This window comes from Wickerhamomyces anomalus (assembly GCF_001661255.1).
Source record: "Wickerhamomyces anomalus NRRL Y-366-8 unplaced genomic scaffold WICANscaffold_2, whole genome shotgun sequence".
Taxonomy (NCBI): domain Eukaryota; kingdom Fungi; phylum Ascomycota; class Saccharomycetes; order Phaffomycetales; family Wickerhamomycetaceae; genus Hansenula; species Hansenula anomala.
Window position 1 is genome coordinate 257,833 of NW_017567111.1, and position 23,372 is coordinate 281,204.

The window sequence follows — 23,372 nt, forward strand, 5'->3', positions numbered from 1 at the left end:
TTCTTTGTCAGGTAGTAGCAGTAGCACTAGGCGTTATATTGAATAGCAGGGAATGACAGCGCCTTGAGGGTGCTTAGATTTGAATATGAATCTTTGAAGCACTTTTTGGAATGATGTTGATCATGTTTTATTTTGACACTACTTCTAAATTTTTTTTTCTTTTTTCCATACGAGTTTTTCCAGGCGGCGGTGAACGAGCCAGGCAGGGGGCGTTACGCTGAGCTTGGGGGGAGCCGCTGGGCAGGGTCCCTTTGGGCTCTAGACGGAGAATCTTTCACCACACGGTGGAATGACTAGGCTGACACATGGCAAATGTCTTGGGGAGAGCACGTGACTGTGTAGGGAACAATCAGGGAGAAAGTATGGGAGCTGGCATTGAAGGCAACTCAAACCTTTGAACAGGCTAACATGATAACAGTGGCAAGCTTTAATGCTTTATATTGACGGATTAATAAGTGGTAGTAATATGTATGGTGGTAATCTCTTGTGTATTACACTTTTTAGTGTTTTTTTAGGCGTACAATTGAACTAAATACGACCAGGGCACAAACCATTCAAACTCCAGGTTTCATCTGATAAGAGATTGTTATTGTCAACAATATCAAGATCGAGGAACTCACACTTTTGAAAGGTAGATTCAACTCATCAAGATGCCTCCAGCTATTCAACATGATCACAAAGGGTTAACACGCCAAGAGTTCGAGGAATTGAAAACAAAAGCTCTGGAAGCAAGAGATTTATCGTATTCGCCATATTCAAAGTTCAGGTTAGTACGCTTTAAAATGACCGAATGGTGCTCAACCACTAACCAATTAACAGGGTCGGATGTTGTATTCTAACAAATTCTGGGAAATACTTCCAAGGTGCCAATGTTGAAAATGCATCTTATGGTAAGTATACCCATTTCAACTAAAACGGAGATTGTTCAAAGTACTAATATACAAAGGCGCCTCAATTTGTGCAGAAAGAACAACAATTTGCTCAGCAATTATACAGAAAGAAAAAAGCTTCAAGGCAATTGGGATCTCAAGTGACTTAGAAGAAGTTATTACTCCTTGCGGGATATGTAGGCAGTTTATCAGGGAGTTTGGGAAGACAATCCCAATTTACATGTTCAAAAGTAACGGTGACTTCATCAAGATGTCTTTGGAAGAAATTTTGCCATTGAGCTTTGGACCAGAGCAATTGTCATGAATATAAGCCAGACGTATCAGCATTACTCATTATCATTAAATATTCATACACATTCTATTTAACTGTTCTGTAGCTGATCGCGACCAAGTAGTATCTGTCAGAAAATGGATAATGGCAAGCATTTAGAGTACAATAATCGACGAAATTTTAAAACACAAGAATTTACAATATTAAAGCCACCTTACGCCTTCTAACAATACTCAGAATCATAAACTCATAGACTATTGTCTTCCATCAACTTCAGTAAACCGCTTAATAAGCACTGACACCAACTCGGACTTTTGAGAAGAAAAAAAAATTTCACGTTTAAACAAAGAACCATCTTCATCTCAACTCATCACTACCTTAACCATCTCACAATGACAGCTACAGAAACCATATATTGTGCCGCATCTGATTGTGGTAAAGAAACAACTTCCGTGTTGAAATGTCCAGTGTGTTTAAAACAAGGGATCACAAGTGTGTTCTGTAACCAATCATGTTTTAAAAGAAATTGGCCAATTCACAAAGCTATCCATCAAAAACCTGGTGTTGATTCTTATGACCCATTCCCTGAGTTCAACTACACTGGTAAAGTGAGAGCTCGTTATCCATTAACTCCAAAAAGAGAAATCCCTGAACATATCCCAAGACCTGATTATGCTGGCAATGGTCAACCTATAAGTGAACATATTAGTGATCGTTCTGGTAAAATCCCAATCTATACTGAAGAGGAACTCAAAGGTATTAAACTAGCTGCTAAATATGGTAGAGAAGTTTTAGATATTGCAGCTGCAGCTGTGAAACCAGGTATCACTACTGATGAAATAGATGAAATTGTTCATAAAGCTACTATTGAAAGAAATTCATATCCATCTCCATTAAATTATTATAACTTCACAAAATCTTTATGTACTTCTGTCAATGAGATTATTTGTCATGGTATCCCAGATAAAAGACCATTAGAAGAAGGTGATATCGTCAACTTGGATATTTCATTATATCATGGTGGTTACCATGCTGATTTAAATGAAACTTATTATGTTGGTACTCCATCAAAAGAAGCTATTAACGTTGTGGAAACCGCTAGAGAATGTTTAGACCTTGCTATTGCACACTGTAAGCCAGGTGTCGCATTCAGATCAGTTGGTGATATCATTGAAAAACATGCAAAACAACATGGTTGTTCAGTTGTTCGTACTTTTGTTGGTCACGGTATTGGTAAATTATTCCATGGTCCTCCTCAAGTTGCTCATTATGCTAGAAATAAATCCCCAGGTATAATGAAACCAGGTATGGTTTTCACTATTGAACCTATGATTAATGCTGGTGGATTTAGAGATATCTCATGGCCTGATGATTGGACTGCAGCTACTGCTGATGGTTCATTAAGTGCACAATTTGAACATGAATTATTGATTACTGAAACTGGTGTTGAAGTGCTAAGTGCCAGAAAGGAAACTTCCCCAGGTGGTGCAGTCAAGAGAATATGATGAGCTGTTAAATTATCTCTAAATAATCATTAGATAACTAAATAATTGTACAAATGTGTCAGAGAAATCGGTATATCGTAGTGGCCTTGGACCAATCACAGGGTAAAAGTCGCGTCTAAATCTTGTAAATTTGTCGAAAGAAAAAAAAACGCGAACCATAGAAAAAAAAAATCCAAATGGCGACTAGTGTTTTAGACGTATCAACTAGATCAATCAAGTTTTCAACTCCAATTTGTTGTTAATTGATCCATTCATTTCATACTGAGAGGGATAACTTCACAATGTCATCCTCTTTACAATTGTTAAATCCAAAGGCGGAATCCCTTAGAAGGGCTGCTGCGCTTCGTGTTAACATTGCAGCTGCTCAAGGTTTACAACAAGTTTTAGAAACAAATTTAGGTCCAAAAGGTACTTTGAAAATGTTGGTTGACGGTTCAGGTAATATCAAATTAACAAAAGATGGTAAAGTCTTGCTTAGTGAAATGCAAATTCAAAATCCAACAGCTGTTATGATTGCCAGAGCTGCTTCAGCTCAAGATGAAATCACCGGTGATGGTACTACAACTGTTGTATTATTAGTTGGTGAATTATTAAAACAAGCTGATAGATTCGTATCGGAAGGTGTTCATCCAAGAATCATCACTGATGGATTTGAAATTGCAAGAAAGAACACATTGAAATTTTTAGATGAGTATAAAATTCAAAAAGATTTAGATCGTGAATTATTATTACAAGTTGCAAGATCTTCATTATCTACAAAAGTTAACAATGAAATCACTGAAGTGTTGACTCCAATTGTCACTGATGCTGTCTTGAGTGTTAAAAGTGAAGAATCTTTAGATTTACATATGGTTGAAATAATGCAAATGCAACATGAAAGTGCAAAGAATTCAGAGTTGATCAAAGGTTTAGTATTGGATCATGGTGGTAGACATCCAGATATGCCAAAAGTTGTTAAAAATGCACATGTTTTAATTCTAAATGTGAGTTTAGAATATGAAAAAACTGAAGTCAATTCAGGTTTTTTCTATAGTTCAGCAGAACAAAGAGATAAATTAATTCAATCTGAAAGAAAATTTGTTGATGAAAAATTGAAAAAAATTATTGATTTGAAAAATGAAGTTGTTGGTTTAGATTCTGATAAAGGTTTTGTTATTATAAATCAAAAAGGTATTGATCCAATGTCATTAGATGTTTTAGCAAAGCATAATATCTTAGCATTAAGAAGAGCTAAAAGACGTAATATGGAAAGATTACAATTAGTTACTGGAGGTGAAGCACAAAATTCAGTTGATGATCTAACACCAGAAATTTTGGGTTATAGTGGGATGGTTTATGAACAAACAATTGGTGAAGAAAAATTCACATTTGTTACTGAAAATAAGGATCCAAAATCTGTCACCATTTTAATCAAAGGTGCAACTAACCATGCATTAAATCAAACCAAAGATGCTGTAAGAGATGGTCTTAGAGCTGTTGCTAATGTTATTAAAGATAAAGGTGTTATTCCAGGAGCTGGTGCTTTCTTCATTGCTGCTTCAGATTATTTGAAGAAAAATCTATCGAACCTAGCTGAAGGTCGTAATAAAACAGGTATTGAAGCATTTGCTGATGCATTATTGATTGTTCCAAAGACATTAGTTAAAAATTCTGGTCATGATGCACTTGATGTTGTTTCTTCATGTCAAGATGAATTAGCTGAAGATAGAATTATTGGTGTTGACTTAAATGCTGGTGATTCTTGTGACCCAACTATTGAAGGTATTTGGGATTCATTCAGAGTTTTAAGAAATGCTATAACTTCAAGTGTTGGTATTTCCAGTAATTTGTTACTTTGTGATGAATTATTGAAAGCTGGTCGTTCATCATTAAAAGAACAACCTCAAGGTCCTCCAGGTCAATAGATTTATAAACAAAAAGATAATTTTGTATGAAAAAGGTATCTTACAACACAGGTTGATTTGAAAGGCCAGATGGGTACAAATTCTTGTAGTTCACAAGTGCGCGTATATCCAGTGAATGCATCAAACCTCGGTAGAAAGAGTAGTAATAGACTCGAGAGTATTTTCCTTTGGCTCTATAAGTAATTTGAGGCACCTTTCATTTAATTTCGCCTTTAGTATCTCAATTTTGGACAAGTTTGACGTAGGGTATAAAGATACAGAGTCATGACGATCCGCAACAGCATAAGACAGCTTTACTGTAACATATAGAGACAACTCGAACCAACAGATCACTGAAATTAGAATGCTTCTTTATACTCATTCGTAATCCTTAGCTCGGCACATTGACATGAAGAAATGCCTGATCATGACTGAAGGAAATTAGACTCTTCAACCACAGTTCCTTTTATACCCATCATGTTGACGTACCCAGACGGAATATACTTGGCTTCCGAAGTAAACGTAGACCTCTGGTGTATTAGATTGCTACTGCCTATAGACCGTGGAACACAAGATTTGGTAATTTTATCAAACAGGGTCCTGGATCCGACCCGTTTCCGTCGGTTTTAGATCGAGATGCACTAAACTTGACTCTTGACTCTTGAGCTTCTAGAAACTAGAATCGAATCCAGATTGCTGACTCAAATTCTTGTCCATGTACTCGATTCGCATCTCCTCATCCAACCCTAGACAACAACATTCATATTACAGACATGTATTGCCTTTGGCTCCGATCTTGATCAATCAGCATCTTGATCTGATAGGCTGTTTTAGATTTGATTGGTTGAATGGATTGCTTCATGAATCATTTACTCGTTGACTCGTGTAGTATTGAACCGAAGTTTCACCGAGTTATCAACCATTTCTAGCATGAGTCAACTTTACATTTATCCAGGGTATATCAGGATTCTTGGTTCGACGTGATTGATGGTTCGTGAACAAGATCATTGGGTACCTGAGCAAGTTTAGTGCGTGAACTGTGCCGTCCTTGAGTATTTCCACACGAGCAGTTGACCATCCAAAGCTGTGTAATTTTGCTTTACCAGAATTTCATGATCCGGATAAGTGTTAAGCCGTACAGATCGATTCGTGAACCATCGACAATCAAAACTTCCAGAACCTTGTCAAATTTTTAGTTTTTACGAGAACCCAGACAACTGCAGGACAGCATGGACACAGGCAAGAGATGATGAGTAGGCTCCAGAGTACATGTTGATGATTTCAACCATTTTCCGTCTACAGTCCACATATCTAGAGGCTAGATATCAGGAGTGTCAGATAGTATGGAGGGGTTCAACAATACCAGCCAAATGAGGTTTTAACAGAAGGAAGAAGAGCAATATCATCGTATATTCCATACCATATTCTAGTACCGATGTTAAGCTCAAAGTGCGTTATACGTTTCAGCTGTAGAAGGTTCAGAGCTGTATACTTACCGGTTGAATGATTACTATTGCCTTTACCTGTACAGTGCACAACTTATTATATTTCTTACAAAGAAGCTATCAATATTTGTTTCCTTGTGCTAGAGTACTTCGTAGAGTACACTGGTTGAAACAAATATTTCAAAGTCCTTCAGATATTGCAGATCTTACTCAACACTAGATTAAAGGTACATCACTTGTGCAGTTAATTATTCTTTACGTCAAACTCATAATCAATTGTAAAGCATCTCTCGTATTTGTTTAAGACAACTGTACAAATATACAGGTCAATAGGTAGAGCAGTACTGTCTATAATCAAATCATTGATTGCCTTAGTAGCACAATGTACTAGAAAGCTGCATCATAGTGCTAGCTCTAGATAATTATATATTATTATCAATATCATATAGCGTACAGCTAATTATAACACAGCGCCGCCTATCGACAGCCCAGCTAGCTCATATTGATTTATACTCGACATGAATAGAACGATGTCATTGAACCTCATTAATGATGACAGCTTAATTATCATAGCTTGAACCACAAATTATTAACTAGGTGTACTCATGATAATGATCAATTAATATCTTATAACAGTTCACTTCTATGCTAGTGGATCGTGAGCATATTATAGCTTACTCTCAACATTAATATTGATTGATGATCAGACTAGCAGATTGTTATTATCCTAATGTGCTGGGTGAATATATGGGTAATGAATATCATTGACAATAAATAATACTTTTGATTGTCAAATATTCATTGTTGATTCAGTACAGCTGTACTATACTAGATAAAAACTAATTGTACAATATTGTACTAGTATAACTTTACACCGAAAGACCGTTTAAACATTTTGCCACGGATGTAGATTGTATCTCAAACAACAAGTGAACAATCGAAAATGTAAACAGGTTTTAACATTAACTACAGATTATGAATAAGCAGCTGCTTTCAATACCAGTATCGACTGGGATGTACTACACAAAACTATGCAGAAGCTGAGCTATCAACTCCACACGTAGCTAGCTTTTGAGTGTCAACTTTTCGATTATAACTGCAGCTACACATCTTTGAAGTAAACTAATTATACCAGCTAGTCAGCACCAAGCTATACTAATGTGTACCAGTCACTGGTTAATAGTGAACAGTTGAACGCATACTTGTTATCAATTTTTCGTAATTTGTCTGTACAGCTTGAGTTTTATGGAGTCAAATGGTAGTTCACCGAGCCTGTTGGACATACATGTCCCAACCTGTCAAATTTCATTTTACCGGCGATGAGTCGTAAACTTTGGAGCACACGCATAAATGACGATCGGCGACATGGTTTTTACTTTCAAACAGAAACTGGTTTTGCTCATACACACAAATTTGAGGTGTAAAACCATGTTGGTGTCGCTGATATTTCCAAAAATTGAACACGAGCTGTTGATTCGATAGCCTTTTTGGCTAATTATAGACGTCGTGGTTTGGAAAGTTGGAATCTTACGGCCGATATATCTAGTGTGGAGGAGTTTAGTCAATGTCAACTCAACAAAGGACAAGCTACTTGCCCTAACCTGAACGAACTGTTGCTTGGACGTTATTGATTAATAAAAGCAGGTTTCCTGACGGAATTGTTGAAAGGGTCTTGAGCTTCTCTGTTTTCTCCTCTTTGTTAATTATTCTTGAGCATGGAAACTTGAAAGGCCTGTTGTTCGCGACTTTCGCTATAATAAAGTTCATTTAACCGTCGGAACTCTACCTGATCAGTTTGAAAAAATTTCCACCCAACATCAACCTACACATCAACAGTACTTATGGTATTTTGCCGTTCAAAAATGTTCTCACTTCTTAGAATAAGGGACTAACGATCTGTTAGTTTCACGGATTATGTCTGCCCTTCATGTACTTGTGGTCTGATTGATGGTCAATTATTGTTCTTGGAAAGGCTTGCTTATTCAGCCGTTGAGACCTAATATAGTCGTTGAGAGGAATAAATCTTAATTTGTACCACAGTATCAGCTTATTATAACTCGGGCGCTCGTACCAAGTGTCTACCAGCTTGAAGTCAATTGATCACTATCAAATCGTAGCTTAATTCGTTGATGTAGTTTACACACACGCCAGAATTTCATTAAGACAAGGACTTTTCCAGAAAGTCAATATGCCATATTAGAGAATTACAAGGAATGATCTGTATACGCTCTTCTGTCTATAATCTAAACCCACCTCTCAATTTTCAGACTCGCAAGAGTCAAAACGTAACTGTAGCACTGAATTAATGTATATCGGAAATCTGCTCCTCCAGGAAAATATATCTTTCGGGGCCGCTGAAGATCCCCAGATCGTACAGAAGCTACAAGGTTAGGTGGGACTTGGATTCTTCAGCTTTGATCGAATTCAATATCTTGGTTTAACAGATGTTTTTTTAGTTTTTTTGCTTGATCAGGTACTAGTGTAAGCCTGGAAACAGACATCAATATCAATAATGATATAAGGTGAAGTACAGTGTGCCTGTTGAAAAAATATGAAGTCCCACTGCTAAACAATCATCCAATTACCAACCCAACATGATGGACCTGGAAACTGAAATGATCAATCAGCGAAGATATATGTCCAGCGTGTCAAACTATTATAATAGTCAACTCTACTTCTGTTGGTCCAAGCTCAGTATGTTATAAACCTTTTACGCTTCAGGTGTCTAGATAACCGAGAATCGTTCTTAAGACAGACAGCTGAAGGCAACTTCTGATGGATTATTAATATCAACTAGCTGGACTCTCAAATATCACTAGTGTACTGAGCTTCTACAGAAGTTAATTCAGCCATAAGCTAATGAAGACTTCGTAATCGCAACTTCTGTTGAGCTATAAGCTGTACATTGTTCTTTCTTAATTAGGAACCACTCTTCCATGTCATATTAATTATAATTCCTTGTTTGCTATATTTCATTCAGCCGCTAATTAATCGCGACAACTAACTGTAGCGTACTAGTTCAATTCGACTACTAGTATATTGAACTTCTAGTACGTCAACGACTTCAATTTTGATCACTTCATGAATTAATTGGAAGAAGGATTAATGATCATTTGGGGCTGGACTGAGATTGTGAAGCTACTTGAAGCCGGGATTTGAAGCCATCTCATAGATTGGTGTATATCTGTTTAACGTTAATAGAATCATCAAGTTATAGAATCGCCTACACAAATACTTGGGTGGTCAGAGAAGGATCGAGTCAACCTGCACGTCACGAAAGTACGATGCAGAGAAACAATATTAAGTCTAGTAACAACTTGGTTTCAACTGAGCTCGCTGCAGGAGTTGAGACATAAAGCGATGTTTCATTATTCAAGAGTACTTCTTTAAATATTCAGAACCAATGCTACATAGCTTTCAGGCAGAGACGTTGTGGATGTCTTGAAAGAACCCGGACTGATCGGTGATCAAATAATTGTTTCTGCTGCTAGAGAACAAGATATTCGAATCCAACATCTAGATTCCACAACAGCCTAAGCAATGCTACTCTAGGGAACACATGGATACTCATACTTCCAACATCTTTCTAGAATTTAATCAAGTTTGGTATCTTTCATAAGTCCTGACTCCTCGGCCCTGGCGCCCTGGGCAATATAATCACTATATGTATGCTCTAACTTCTGATAGATTCGACCACCGATGTTCCAGCCTGAGCAGTATACGCCTAGACATCTGAGGAACCAACAATACCGATTCTCAAATGGGTAAATGAATCACTCACAGAAAATCTATTAATTGAATCAAGTTACAACTTTATATGCAGCGTCCAGTTTATAACAGTTTCAAAGGCTTCCGCCTCAGACTACAAGAGAGAGGGTTCCCGGTGAGCCATTCGGTCAAGGTCTATAGTTCCTTGATATGAACAGTTCCAAATACTTGGTACTTGGTACCACCTAGTTTCCCATTCACAACAGACTACAGTCCTGATAAATTTCCATACACATCATCCACTACACAATCAGAGTGCTACAATAAAAAAATGGGACAGAGCTGGTCGATTTAACCCCTGAACCTGACTACACTACGTATATTGCATCACTCTGACTCTATATACATCCCAGGGAAGAGCATTTCTATCATCATAGTACACTTAGGCTCTTCTCAACAGCATTTGTCCCAAGAGCCGACATAATCCTTCTGAAAAGGGCAAACAACTTCTTCGCTTTTTCGAAGTTTCCAAGCCGCATCTCAACTCGGTTCAATGCATCAAGCTGCAGACACCACTGAGAGCTTGAAATTGACATGACAATACAAACTCCCATAATTTTGTACGGTGAAAAAGAGACATGCAATATTGACTTAAGTTTATGCATCGGAAATCAGCTTTTGGCTAGAGCTCATAAACTCTATTTCGCGTGCATGTAGGATTGAGTTCATGAGCTGTATGTGAGCTTCGGTTAATTTCCAACCCTACACATCCAAAGGATTAAGTACTTTTTTCCATCATGGGCATATTTTGATGGGTAAAGGTATTTTTTTGCTGGAAAATTTATATATAAAAGTGAAAAGAAGCTATCTCCAACTCTGTTTTCAAAGAAAGGTCCTTCTATTTCGAAAGAACATTATTGACCACAAGGATCAAAATAAAAAAACACTAGTGTGCTAGCTGATCATCTCAAACCATAATCTTTAGGCAAATATTAATTATAATTGGTTTGACATATATCTTTTATTGATCCATATAAATCATATGAGATACTTTTAACCAGCTCTTGAACCCAATCAATTATTATACATCACACAACAAAATGGTCATGGGTCCAACTCCATCAGTATTACAATGGAGTGGTTATCGTCCAGCACCTCAAACCAAACCATTAAATGAATCTTCAGATCTATTTCCAACAATTTCCACAAGTGAGGCTATAGTAAATCCACAACAACAAAATGGAAGTATTACAAACATTGCTCAATCACCTGTCAACCAAATCCAACATCAACATTCACAACAACATCACGATTTTAATTCACCAACAAGCACAAACTCCAGCTTTTCCCAAGCCAAAAATCAATCATTTGATGATTATAGATATTCACATACTTCAACCAACTGGTTATATGGACCTGGTGCTAACGTACACCCTGGTCACCAACATCCAGAATTCCAATTGGACCCACAACATAATACAACTTCATTTGATGACGTAGGTACCAATTTCAATGGTGAAGAAGCATCAAAACCAAGAACAGAATCATCTCTAACTTCAATGTCATCTCCAGAATATTCATCATTGTTAGAAGATGACAATGGATCACCAAAAAGCATGAGAGGCCGTTCAAGTTCGACACAATCAGCCAAAGGGAAAGTCCATAAAGATGCAACTGGCAAAACTAAAAGATCAAGAATGGGTTGTTTGACTTGTCGTCATCGTAAGAAGAGATGTTGTGAAAGAAGACCAAAGTGTCAAGAATGTGAAAGATTGGGATTGAAATGTACTTGGCCTGTACCAGGTTTGGAACATAGAAACAGACCAAAGAATGCCAAAATGAATGAAGATATGCATTATGATGCCTTTTATGGTCCTATTAAAATTCTGAGAGGTATTGTGGAGTATAGAATCAATGCAACTTCATGATCTAACACCATCTGTCCTTGAAATGTCTGTTTGTTTTTTTGTATTGGTTTGTTTGGTTTAAGTTTGGTGTTATTTATTTATATTTTAATGGGCTTTGATTACTTCAAAAAGCAAGAAGATAACTATAGTGCTTACATTTTAATTCATTCCCTTTAGCTAATGATGGTTGTCTTTATTATATCCTGGTTATTGGTGACTTTTTTTACTCATTCCTGCTCTAAATACAGTTCTAATAATTGAATTTATGTCTATTCATGATTTTAAAGCTTGTAGAAGGACATAAGCCTAAAGACAAGACGAATTTCACCTTTTGGCAACTCTATTAACTATTATAGCTGAAGTTGAGGTTATAATTTTGCACGACGACGTCTTCACTATTTTATTAACGATAGGGTGACGTCTCCAGCCGCGATTTTTTTTTCTATTGTTTGGTGAAAAAGATCATGAAATCAAAAAAAACCGTATAAACTACAGCCGGATCTGAAAACTTAAGGCACCCATACGAGAGCCTACTTCAAACACAGTCCCGTTTCAAAAAAACCCTTTGCTCGAGCTTAGCTTGTCTCTTGAATAGCGCCCTGCTGGAGATCAAGAGCAGTTGATACGGTCTTTTATATCCATTTATTAGTCGCCTGTTGAGGAAAACAAAAAAGAAAAATTTATTAAAGATTTGGTTTAGATATTTCATTCATTTCTGGTGAGCTTTGAATAGGGACAATGCATTTTTCCAAAAGAAATCTGCTGTTTGTCGTGCTGCCTATTCTTTCAATCCTCTTCTTGTTGATCTCACCTGTCTGGCTATCAAGTTTATCAAATGCAAAATATCGTACAGTTAGAACAATCACTGAAGATACCATAGCTGCTAAAAGAGATGCTAAGATCCAGCGCCATCATGACCAAACGGATGATTTGATAAGGAGTCAAGCATATCGTTCTATTAATGAGTTTCAACTATCAAATTTATTATTGGCGTCTGATATCGAAGGTGGACTACATGCATTGGATAGAGAAACAGGTGAAATTCGTTGGTCATTAGATGTTGAACAACCACTAGTACAAATTTCCTCAAATAACTCAAATCACACCAGCAATGATCATAAAGATTCCCTTGTTTGGATGGTGGAACCTTATGGAGATGGTAATTTGTATTTTTTCAATAAAGAGATAGGTTTGAATAAATTACCAGTTTCAATAAGTCATCTAGTGTTACAAAGTCCATTCGCGTTGGCCAATGATGATAAAATATATACTGGCTCTAGAAAATCTTCATTATACTCAATTAATGTTCAAACAGGTGAGGTTCTTTCATCATATGGGTCTGGTTGTGACGTTTTTGAAAACGTTTGTAAAGACGATCCAGAAGTTGTCTTAGTTGGAAAAACTACTTATGAGTTAACCATTCATTCAAAGGATAATACTTATTGGAATGTCACCTATTCAGCTTGGGGACAGAATAACATTGATGTGGATTTGGCATATCAAAATACAATTCCATTAGACGGTACTTACATTGCTCCGTTCCATGATAACACATTATTAGCAATTGACGTCAATTCTAAGATTGCCAAATGGGTTAGCCAGTTACCAAATACTGTTGTCAATGTGTTTGATATATTACAAGATGAAAAATTGTCAGATGCCCAATTGACTGATAACTTTATTATTGTCCCACATCCGTTGAAACCACCTCATGGGTTCCAAGAAGATGAAAACTTGGGTGTATATCTTGACCAGACTAAAAATGGCTCTTGGTATGCAATGTCAAGTGACTATTATCCATCGTTAGTCAAATCTGCCCCAACATCAAGGTATTCTCTAAGTGAAAGATGGAGAACTTCCCATATTCTCAACACTCATGATCTATTTATAACTGCTGTTGTTGGTGTTCATTTACCAAATGAAAATCCTCAAACTATACCTGATTCATCAAGGGCACTGATTGGCTATCCTACAAATTTTCCTCAACAATACCCTCAGAAACCTATTCATACTCCAAGATCTGATGACATAGACACTTATAATCCACCCTCAAGATCAGAATGGATTGGCTTACCATCTTCTTCACATCCAGTTTTGAATATAGATCCATCTCCAAGTGATCAGTATGAATTTTTCAATACTGTTTTTGGAAAGTTTATCTACAGATGCTTGGAAAACTTGGTTATGGTTTTGATTACATTGGGTATAGTATTTGTTTTCATCAAACTAAATTGGATACCATCAATCAATGTGATGCTGAAAAAAAATGGACTAGAATTGAAAGAGTTAAATAAAGAGGAAGTAAAGATAGCTACGCAGGAATCACTACCAACTCCATCAGTGGTTCAAGCCAACCATGATGCAGAATCCAAAGATGAAGTTAACAAAGAAAGTACCGAGGCTAAGGTTAAGAAAGAGGTTAAAATTTTGGAGCCACCTGAATCTGAAAAGATCAGTAATGATAAGAATAATGAAAATAATGGCTTGAAGAAGCGCAAAAGGGGAAGCAGAGGTGGAAAGAAGAATAAGAAAAACTTGGACAATACTGGTTCTGAAGCAAATGAAGTTATACCCAAACACTCCACCACAAACCCTGCAAATGGTGTTGTGTCACCAAAAATCAACGGATTAACCTTATCAGACAATGTTCTTGGTTATGGATCTTATGGTACTGTTGTCTTCAAGGGTAGTTTCCAAAATAGAGATGTTGCAGTTAAAAGAATGTTGATTGACTTTTATGATGTCGCAAGTCATGAAATAAATTTGTTAACTGAAAGTGATGATCACCCAAACGTGATAAGGTATTTTTACAGTGAGACAAGTGATAAGTTTTTATATATTGCATTAGAGTTATGCTCTGCAAGTTTGGAAGATGTTATTGAAAAATCGCAAGATCATTCGGATTTAATCAAAATAATGAATCCAGTCAGTGTATTGCAACAAATTGCCAAAGGTTTACATCATTTACATTCATTGAAAATCGTTCATAGAGATATCAAACCTCAGAATATACTTGTTGCTCCACCAAAAAAGATAAAGGCCAGATCACTTAAAGATCAATTCACACCTGTCAGAATTTTGATTTCAGATTTTGGTCTTTGTAAAAGATTAGAAGCTGACGAAAGTTCATTTAGAGCAACAACACAACATGCTGCTGGTACATCAGGTTGGAGAGCCCCAGAACTACTTGTTGATGAATCAAACTCTACATATAATTCATGCTCAGTCTCAAGTGAACATTCCTTCAATACTTCCACAAATTCAATTGTTGAACCATTGGTTTTTGATTCCTTATCAAGAAGAAAATTAACAAGAGCAATTGACATTTTTTCATTGGGTTGTGTTTTCTTTTACATATTAACTAATGGTGGACATCCATTTGGTGATAGATATTTGAGAGAAGGTAATGTTATAAAGGATGAATACTCATTAGATGCATTAGATATATTGCCAGATAATGTTAGTGAAGCTAAAGATTTGATATCCAAGATGATAACCAGAAATCCCAAACTAAGACCAAACACTTCTCAAGTGTTAAATCATCCATATTTTTGGGATAATGCTAGGAAACTGGAATTTTTGTTGAAAGTGAGTGATAGGTTTGAAGTTGAGAAGAGAGATCCACCAAGTGATTTATTGATGAAGTTGGAATTAGTTGCTCCGAATGTCATTGGTGATGATTGGTGTGCTAAATTTGATAAAAGTTTCTTGGACAACTTGGGAAAATACAGAAAGTATCACCCAGAAAGATTGATGGATTTATTAAGAGCATTAAGAAACAAGTATCATCATTTTAATGATCTACCAGCTGACCTTGTTACAAGAATGAGTCCATTACCTAATGGATTCTATCAATTTTTTAACAAGAAATTCCCTAATTTGCTTATGGAGATTTATCATGTTGTGGAAGAAAACTTGAGTGATGATCATGTTCTAGAGACATTTTTTAAAGGGGTAGATTGATTGAATTAGAAAAAGAAGAAATCAATGAAGAATAATAAGAGATTGGTGTTGAAAAAAGTTGTTTTATGGGAATTTTGAGTATTGTGAGTATTGGGAAATGTTTATGATGTTGTTTAGTTTTGATTGGTTTTGTTTATCTCAAGTTATTATATATTTATTATTTTAAGTGCATTTTTAATCATGAAATACCTTGGTGTAGTGAGACTTGTGAATTTGACTATGAGAACAAGATCAATTGATGTTGACAGTGTGAGTGTATCAACTGATCTGTGTAATTAAACAGCGCCATCGAACTATATGCGCTTCTTCATGAGTTTATGAGTTTTTTCAGTTTTGTTGATGGAGTTTCCCTCAAAATTGTCAGCAACATTGATATCAATCACCCAGCCCACTGGTTGAACTGATATTTGAAGCTTTTAAACCCAGAATAAAGTCTTATCACGTATCGTTATGATATGGCATTTGTATGGTTCAACTGGTTTGGAAAATGAATCACCGTTCCAAAAGTACCATGAAAAGTCACTCGTGCTAATGTAGAACTGCCAGGAAATTTAACATCAGAGCATCACGAACATTGTGAAGTCTGTGAAATGGACAAAATGTAGTTTGATGGTACCTTATTCTGAACACCCACAGACCATTCTAGTACATAATAATAGTACTCTGAGTTCTCACCATGCACCAGTCCTGAAAGCTTAGATTGATGGTTTTGCAGAATTGAATACACTCAGCATCAACAATAGCCTTCGCTAAAGCCCAACATATTAAATTCTTGCCAGATGCACCAGAATCTATTCTCAACAACTTTGGATATGAAACAGACAACTTCAAGGGAAATTATTTGTTCTTTGTAATTACTCCTGCCTTGGTTAAATATTCGGTAAAACACTGGAGTCTAAGCGATCCAAATCATCTAGACTCAGCGTGCCATATGGTACGATAATTGACTGCAACAGTTGATTGAAACTAGGGAAATATTACACCTGACTCCTGAGCCTCTAAATACCCGATGTTTATATCTGCGTGTCCATAAAGTGTACCTTCACCTATGTCCAGACTGTACTATCAAGTTTATGACCGTGTCTAAATGCACTATTCTCAGAGGTTATGCCTAACATCTTAAAGCTATTTTAACCCCAAAGTTGGAGGTCTTTGGTCTCTAGACTCTGGGTCTGGTACACTTGTGGAAGGATCTCTCTTTCTGAAAAATGCAATGAGAAGTACCAGAATAACACTCCTTACATCTGTGAATAAGAATGGTCTGATATGAAACCTTTGACAACATTTTGGACAAATACATGTATGATATACATCAGAGAAATGTATATGAAAAAAGACACTGCACCTGCTGTTGAAGAAAAATGATTTGACAGCTTTGTGTAGCGCTAATCTCAACTATAGCCAGTTTATTCTTTGAAGTTTGCAGTCACTATCATGTTTCAACGTCTTTCCGATGAAATCAAGGCCTCCTAAATTTTAACAATAGCAATAGAGTACCATGGATCTCAAAATGATCATGATGAATAAAAAGTCACCATCCCCATAATGGCACGAACTTCATGATATACAACTCTTGAAATGTTGAGTTTTTGATCATGTCACGGAAAGCACTGAGCAGCAACATACCAAAATGTAACATCGTAAATAAAGACGAATACTTTTCATGGGCTTTATTCAGCCTTCCGGTTGGCACTGATCAAGTACCTTAAAATATTTGAGCTGTAGCAGCCCAAATTGAGACAACGTCAACCTCCATACGTAGTTTGTCTTCACTGAAGAGGTTAGAAAAGACATGATTATATCATAGTCAACAACTTTCAGCCAAGTGAAACATAGCATACCCACTATATGGTTATTGATGTAATAGTGTTTTTAGACGGTTGCAAATTATATGTAGAAGAACAAAATAAACCAGCTTCCTGTCCAATCATTCTTGAGCTCGATTCCACTCAGTGCATGTCGGCTAAGTTGACCTCTTTCACAGAAAGTCCTTGCAAAAAAGACCCCAGTTGATGAGTCCGTGTAACAGCGAAGTTGTACCTAAAGAACATGAGGAATACCTCTCAGCAGGCTCCAAAGCTCTGAAGTTTGAATGTCCTGTTGTTCTCATAGTTATTTTCAAGTCATCACCCATCCGAAGCTTCAAAAGCACACACAGCAGAGCTAGACCAGCAAAAAATATAGATTCATAGGCAACCGCATACACCTCAATCTAATGATGGCTAGCAGATATTTTTCACCAAGCTGACACATTACGCTGATTCGAGCGTTGCCTTGAAGTGTTCTGGAACGTCGTTCTATGCGTTTTCATTTTTTGAAAATTTCGAGATTTAATTTGAGATGCCTATTACGGAAATACCTCTGTTTTGGAAGTCTTGAGTCAGATGACTTAAAACGTGACTATTCAGGGTCACCTTTGAATTCGCGAACATCGTTAATTTGCAAAGAATCAGCTTGACGTGTTGATTATTGACAACTCTATCAAGCTTTGATTGAGTTTGGATACAATCGAAAGTTATCATCGAAAAATGACTTCGATTCAAGGGACTACCCTAAGAGAGAGGCAAATAGGTAAGCACATAGACTTCGCACCCATTTTTTAATTGTTCTAACAAAATAAACAGCTTCACTCGAGAAGATGCTTCATTTGAATATAAACTCAGAGAACTCAGATCTCACTTCGAGTTTAAATGGAGAAGAAATCATATGGAAAGTTCTAGTCCTAGACCAAAAAAGTACATCAATTGTTTCTTCAGTTTTGAGGGTCAATGATCTATTGAGATGCGGAATAACAATGCACACTTTGATACATGCTTCAAGATCACCATTACCAGATGTTCCAGTGATATATTTTGTTGAGCCTACGAAGGATAACATCAGCAGAATTGCTCAGGATATCAAGGAAGATAAATACTCTAGTTTTTATATCAATTTCACATCCAGTTTGAGCAGAGACCTGTTGGAAGAATTGGCAAGATCTGTTGCACCAACAGGCAAATCATCAAAGATTCTACAAGTTTATGATCAGTATTTGAATTATGTGGTAACAGAACCAAGTCTCTTTTCTCTCGAGATTCCACATGTTTACTCCAAATTCAGTGATGCAAAGACAACAGAAGAGCAAATTAACGAAATGGCCGAAGTTGTTGCTGATGGATTATTTGACTCTATCATCACCATGGGCAACATTCCTATAATACGCGCTCAAACAGCAGGTCCAGCTCAGTTAGTTGCAGAGAAGCTCGATCAAAAGCTACGTGATTATGTTATAAGCACCAAATTCTCAACTAATCAAGATTTCTCACAAAGGTTTGTCTTAGTGTTGTTAGACCGTAATTTAGATCTTGCTGCTATGTTTGCACATTCTTGGATCTATCAATGCTTAGTTGCTGATGTCTTTAAATTAGAAAGAAATACAATCAGCCTAGAGGTTGAAGAAAACGGTAAGTTGACAAAGAAACAATATGATCTTGATCCGAAGGATTTTTTCTGGTCAAGCAATTCTCAGTTACCATTTCCTGATGCTGTTGATAATGCTGATACTGAATTGAAAAACTATAAAGAAAAAGCTGCCGAACTTACAAAAGGTGGTGGTGCTCAATCTTACAATGATTTAGACGGGAAAAAAGATGATACATTACAACAAACTGTCAATCAACTACCAGAATTGACTGCACGTAAAACTATTATTGATATGCATATGAATGTTTTATTAGCATTGTTGAACCAGTTAAAAGCAAAAGGTTTAGACTCATTTTTTGAAATTGAACAAAGCTTAAGTGATCCAAAATCAAGAGCTAGATTCCTAGAAGTTTTAAACGATGATGGTAACGTTAACAATTTAGAGGATAAATTGAGAACTTTCCTTGTCATGTTTCTGACAACAGATCTACCAGCTGATTTCGTAAAACAGGTTGAAGAAAGTTTCAGCAAGCATGAAGAATTCAACATTGAGTCATTGAAGTATATTCGCAAGTTTAAAGAAAGTATGAGAATGAGAGACTCATCTATTGTTTTGAACAGTTACACCAAGGACACTTCCAAATCTACATCTCAAGCAAATTCATCCGCTTTATTTTCAAGTTTATCATCAAAATTGTACAATTTGACAGATGGTAAAATTACAGAAGGTGTTGGATCCTTGATCTCAGGTATCAAAAGACTCTTGCCAGAGAAAAAGGCAATGCCAATAACAAACATAGTAGAGACTATTATGGATCCACAAAGTGCAACTGAAGAGAGATTAAAAGTTACAGATGATTATTTATATTTTGATCCAAAAATCATTAGAGGCTCACATTCAAAACAACCAAAGAGACAACCTTATTTAGAGTCTGTGGTATTTGTTGTTGGAGGTGGTAATTATTTGGAGTATCAAAATTTACAAGAATGGGCAAGTTTAGCAACCACACAAGGAAACAACAAATCAGTTGTTTATGGTAGCACCCAAATCTATTCACCTTCTGCATTCTTGAAAGAGATTACTCTATTAGGTTGAGGAAGTTTCAAAAACGTCAATAATAACAGAATCAGATTTTTACGATAAAAGTAGTTCATCTGGGTAGTATACATTAAATCATTCTATATTACATAAATCACTTTTCCTAAATGTAACCTTGAGAAGTTTCCAAAACTTTTGTACTTCTTTTAGCATCCAAAAATAATGATTGAGCTTCATCGATATCACTAACTTGAATTTCATTATGCCCAAAAGTCTTGGAAAGGATACCTGCTGGTGATAATAATTGTAAAGCATAACGTAATGAAGTTTTTGTTCCTTCAGCTGCTAGTTTATCCAAAGCTTCTGCACTCACAGGCAAGTTTTCGATCTTGGCTCTTTTCTCTATGATGACCTTGATCTCTTCAGTTGAATATGGCAATGTACGGATTATCAATAATCTGTCAATTAAATCTGGTGGAATACCATGTGGTGCTTTGATATCTTCAGTGCCTCTGACGGTGGTTAAACCTCTATTTGAGGCTAAGACAACGATTGGAGCAATTGAAGCTTCTAAAGCTCTGTTCAAATATGTAAAAATTTCAATATCGAGCATATTAACTTCATCAATAAATAAAACACCTGGAACTAGTTCAGCAACACCTTGATCAATATATTTTTGAACAACTTTGTTAACTTCTTGACGTAGTTTTTCAGTGATTTCAGTTTTTCTTGGTTTCAACAATTGACCCATCATAGACAAGACATCTTGACCACCTTGAGGTCTGGCATTAGCAACATCTAAATCATGTAATGTGATATCTTGGACAATTTCTTTCTTTTTATGAACATCACCTTTTGGCAATGGAACGTATTCTTCAGCTTCCAAATCAAACTCAGTGGCATATGCATCTGATCTACCAACTCTCTTCACAGAACCAGTATTTGATTCAATATATATAACATCACCAATAGTAACTTTTTCTTTTTGAATACTTTCATAGATACTTGGGTCTAATCTTAAAGTTTTAGTACCTTTTGCAGATTTCAATCCAACAATAACGTGTGAAATAGTTTTACCATAACCACCTAATGGATTCTCACTTTCTTCTGGAGTCAATTCAGTAACTTCACCTTCATAAACTTCCTTTGTTTCTTTAATTCTCAAACCAATTGCTCTTCTAAAATTCTCCATTAATGCTTCTGTTTTTTTAACTTCAACGGAATATAATTCTGAACCAACGATTGGTGTAAATGGAACCTTTGGTCCTAATTCTTGAGAAATAGCTAGGGCGATAGCAGTTTTACCAGTAGCAGGACCACCTGCAAGTAAGATAGCTTTACCACTCATCTTTTTAGCTTTGATTAAATCAACGATGACACCAGCAGCTTCTCTGGCTTCTGCTTGGCCTACAAAACCATTATCAATTGGTTTAGCAATTCCGCGTTCATCTAGCCCCAAACCTTTGATATGTGTGTGAGCAGCAGTTCTTGACTCTCTTGAGTCGTTATCTTTCACTTCACTGATTTGAACCATCTTAAATTTGATTGATAATACTCGAGATCGATGTTGATGAAACCTTTCAATTGCATAAACACATCGTGGAAATTCTTTTTCAGATTTCACGAAAATAAGTCGAGTTAAAAAACGAGTCACATGACTAGAGAAGCCGAATTCCGACTTTTCAATTAAAACTGGATTTGGGAAACTGCCGCATTCGGATAATTGAAAACAAAAAGGAAAACCAGAATTTTAGGAACTTTCTGAAACGTTGGAAAGGCTTTGGACGAAAACCTTGACAACTATCAAAACAACAACACTTTTTAAATATTCTAAATATCACACAGAGGAAAATAATAACATAGCTGCACTCATTTGCTGTGGTATAGACATTATTAAGGGTCAGAGAATAACTATACCAAAATTCAAAGAAAGTGCGATATTTGTACCAAAGATCAGTCCAGGAAATAGCAAAAATCGTTAGAGAAAATGGAAATGATAACGCCGCCATCATCTCAAACTTATGTCAAGGTGGAAGAGAAACATGTTGATTATGGTGACGATATCCAGCTGTTGAGACGAGAGGTGATTTTACCTTTGACTCCTCCAAGTGAGCGGGTGCTACAACAAGAGGATGAGAAGAAGGGGATCAAAACTAAAGCAAAGAGAAAACCAAAGCTAAAATACAGACCTCCAAACGGAACAGTTTTGAATATCAGTACGTTTGATGATAGTGTTTCTATAATAGAGCAAGATGACAATATTGATTATGAAGATGTCAGCTTCCTTCATTATGCTATAAAGCATTCCAAAAAAGTTACAGTGGTTACAGGGGCTGGTATTTCAGTTGCTTCAGGTATACCCGATTTCAGATCTTCAAATGGGTTATTCCAAGGACTAAAATCTGCTACTTCATCAGGTTCCACTGGTAAAGCATTATTTGATAGTAATGTTTACAGAGACGAAGAATCCACAGCAAAGTTCCATGCAATGATAAGACAACTTCATACTTTAACTGAGGAATCAGAAGCAACGGATTTCCATCATATGTTGAACAACATTTCAGAGGAAGGAAGGTTGTTGAGACTTTATACCCAAAATATTGACTGTCTTGAGACAAGTCTTCCTAATTTACAAACAACTGTTCCTATCAAATCAAAACCTCCATATCCACCAACTATCCAATTACATGGCACAATAAAGTATATGTATTGCTCAAAATGTCGTTGGAATTCTGAAATACAACCGGAAATATTCAACAGTAACCAGGCTCCAGCATGCCCTGAGTGCACGGAATTGGATGAGATAAGAACCATAGCCGGGAAAAGATCACAAGGGATCGGGTGTTTGAGACCTAGAATTGTTTTATATAACGAATTCCACCCAGATGGTGAACATATTGGTCAAGTATCTACTTTAGACTTGAAGTCAAAACCAGATTGTTTGATTATTGCTGGTACATCTTTGAAGATTCCAGGTGTGAGAAAACTTGTTAGAGAGTTGGCTAGAGCTGTCCATGCTGCAAAAGGATGCGTAATATGGATGAACACTGATGAACCATCAATAAGTATTGTGGATTTCGTTGAATATATCGATATGATTGTTGTTGGTGATTGTCAAGATATTCCAAAGGTTGTTGATAGTTATGAGGAATCGCTGAAGAAGAAATCAAGAACAAAGGTGAAGAAGGAGGAATCCGATAAATCAAGTAGACCAGTGAAAAGTCCAAAGAAGCAATCCCGTGTCACCAAACCTAACCCACAGACAAAGAAGTCAAAATCAAAGAAAGATACCAAAATCCAATCAAGATTGGAAGAACTTGTTACGAAGATTAATGAAGCTAAATAATTAACCAATAAAA

The 23,372-nt window shown here is 36.3% G+C and overlaps 8 protein-coding genes across 8 annotated transcripts; 7 read left to right on the forward strand and 1 right to left on the reverse strand.

Annotated features, from left to right (window-relative positions):
• Nucleotides 1-650: 650 nt before the first annotated feature.
• CDD1 (cytidine deaminase) lies at nt 651-1,194 on the forward strand (the record flags this gene model as incomplete). The annotated part of the gene is made up of 3 exons (XM_019185472.1): nt 651-766; nt 820-890; nt 947-1,194. The coding sequence occupies 3 exons, from the start codon at nt 651-653 to the stop codon at nt 1,192-1,194; spliced, it is 435 nt and encodes a 144-aa protein (XP_019039851.1).
• Nucleotides 1,195-1,547: 353 nt separating this feature from the next.
• Nucleotides 1,548-2,724, forward strand: MAP1 (methionine aminopeptidase MAP1). The gene has a single exon (XM_019186195.1). It carries the CDS (start codon nt 1,554-1,556, stop codon nt 2,664-2,666), a length of 1,113 nt encoding a protein of 370 aa, XP_019039852.1. The 5' UTR covers nt 1,548-1,553; the 3' UTR covers nt 2,667-2,724.
• A 223-nt stretch (nt 2,725-2,947) lies between these two features.
• On the forward strand, nt 2,948-4,570 carry CCT6 (chaperonin-containing T-complex subunit CCT6; the record flags this gene model as incomplete). Its single annotated transcript, XM_019181620.1, has 1 exon — nt 2,948-4,570. One exon carries the CDS (start codon nt 2,948-2,950, stop codon nt 4,568-4,570), a length of 1,623 nt encoding a protein of 540 aa, XP_019039853.1.
• A 5,951-nt stretch (nt 4,571-10,521) lies between these two features.
• UME6 (DNA-binding transcriptional regulator UME6) lies at nt 10,522-11,770 on the forward strand. Its single transcript, XM_019186196.1, has one exon. It carries the CDS (start codon nt 10,803-10,805, stop codon nt 11,628-11,630), a length of 828 nt encoding a protein of 275 aa, XP_019039854.1. The 5' UTR covers nt 10,522-10,802; the 3' UTR covers nt 11,631-11,770.
• Nucleotides 11,771-12,347: 577 nt separating this feature from the next.
• Nucleotides 12,348-15,572, forward strand: IRE1 (bifunctional endoribonuclease/protein kinase IRE1; the record flags this gene model as incomplete). The annotated part of the gene is made up of 1 exon (XM_019181453.1): nt 12,348-15,572. The coding sequence occupies one exon, from the start codon at nt 12,348-12,350 to the stop codon at nt 15,570-15,572; it is 3,225 nt and encodes a 1,074-aa protein (XP_019039855.1).
• A 2,528-nt stretch (nt 15,573-18,100) lies between these two features.
• SLY1 (syntaxin-binding protein) lies at nt 18,101-20,070 on the forward strand (the record flags this gene model as incomplete). Its single annotated transcript, XM_019185473.1, has 2 exons — nt 18,101-18,143; nt 18,197-20,070. 2 exons carry the CDS (start codon nt 18,101-18,103, stop codon nt 20,068-20,070), a joined length of 1,917 nt encoding a protein of 638 aa, XP_019039856.1.
• Nucleotides 20,071-20,176: 106 nt separating this feature from the next.
• RVB1 (RuvB family ATP-dependent DNA helicase pontin) lies at nt 20,177-21,547 on the reverse strand (the record flags this gene model as incomplete). Its single annotated transcript, XM_019185474.1, has 1 exon — nt 20,177-21,547. The coding sequence occupies one exon, from the start codon at nt 21,545-21,547 to the stop codon at nt 20,177-20,179; it is 1,371 nt and encodes a 456-aa protein (XP_019039857.1).
• A 453-nt stretch (nt 21,548-22,000) lies between these two features.
• Nucleotides 22,001-23,359, forward strand: HST4 (NAD-dependent histone deacetylase HST4; the record flags this gene model as incomplete). The annotated part of the gene is made up of 3 exons (XM_019185475.1): nt 22,001-22,042; nt 22,082-23,143; nt 23,192-23,359. The coding sequence occupies 3 exons, from the start codon at nt 22,001-22,003 to the stop codon at nt 23,357-23,359; spliced, it is 1,272 nt and encodes a 423-aa protein (XP_019039858.1).
• Between the last annotated feature and the right edge of the window lie 13 nt (nt 23,360-23,372).

Excerpts from the sequence above, each read along its gene's own strand:
- UME6 (XM_019186196.1), top strand. The coding sequence starts at position 10,803 with ATGGTCATGGGTCCAACTCCATCAGTATTACAATGGAGTGGTTATCGT.
- MAP1 (XM_019186195.1), top strand. The coding sequence starts at position 1,554 with ATGACAGCTACAGAAACCATATATTGTGCCGCATCTGATTGTGGTAAA.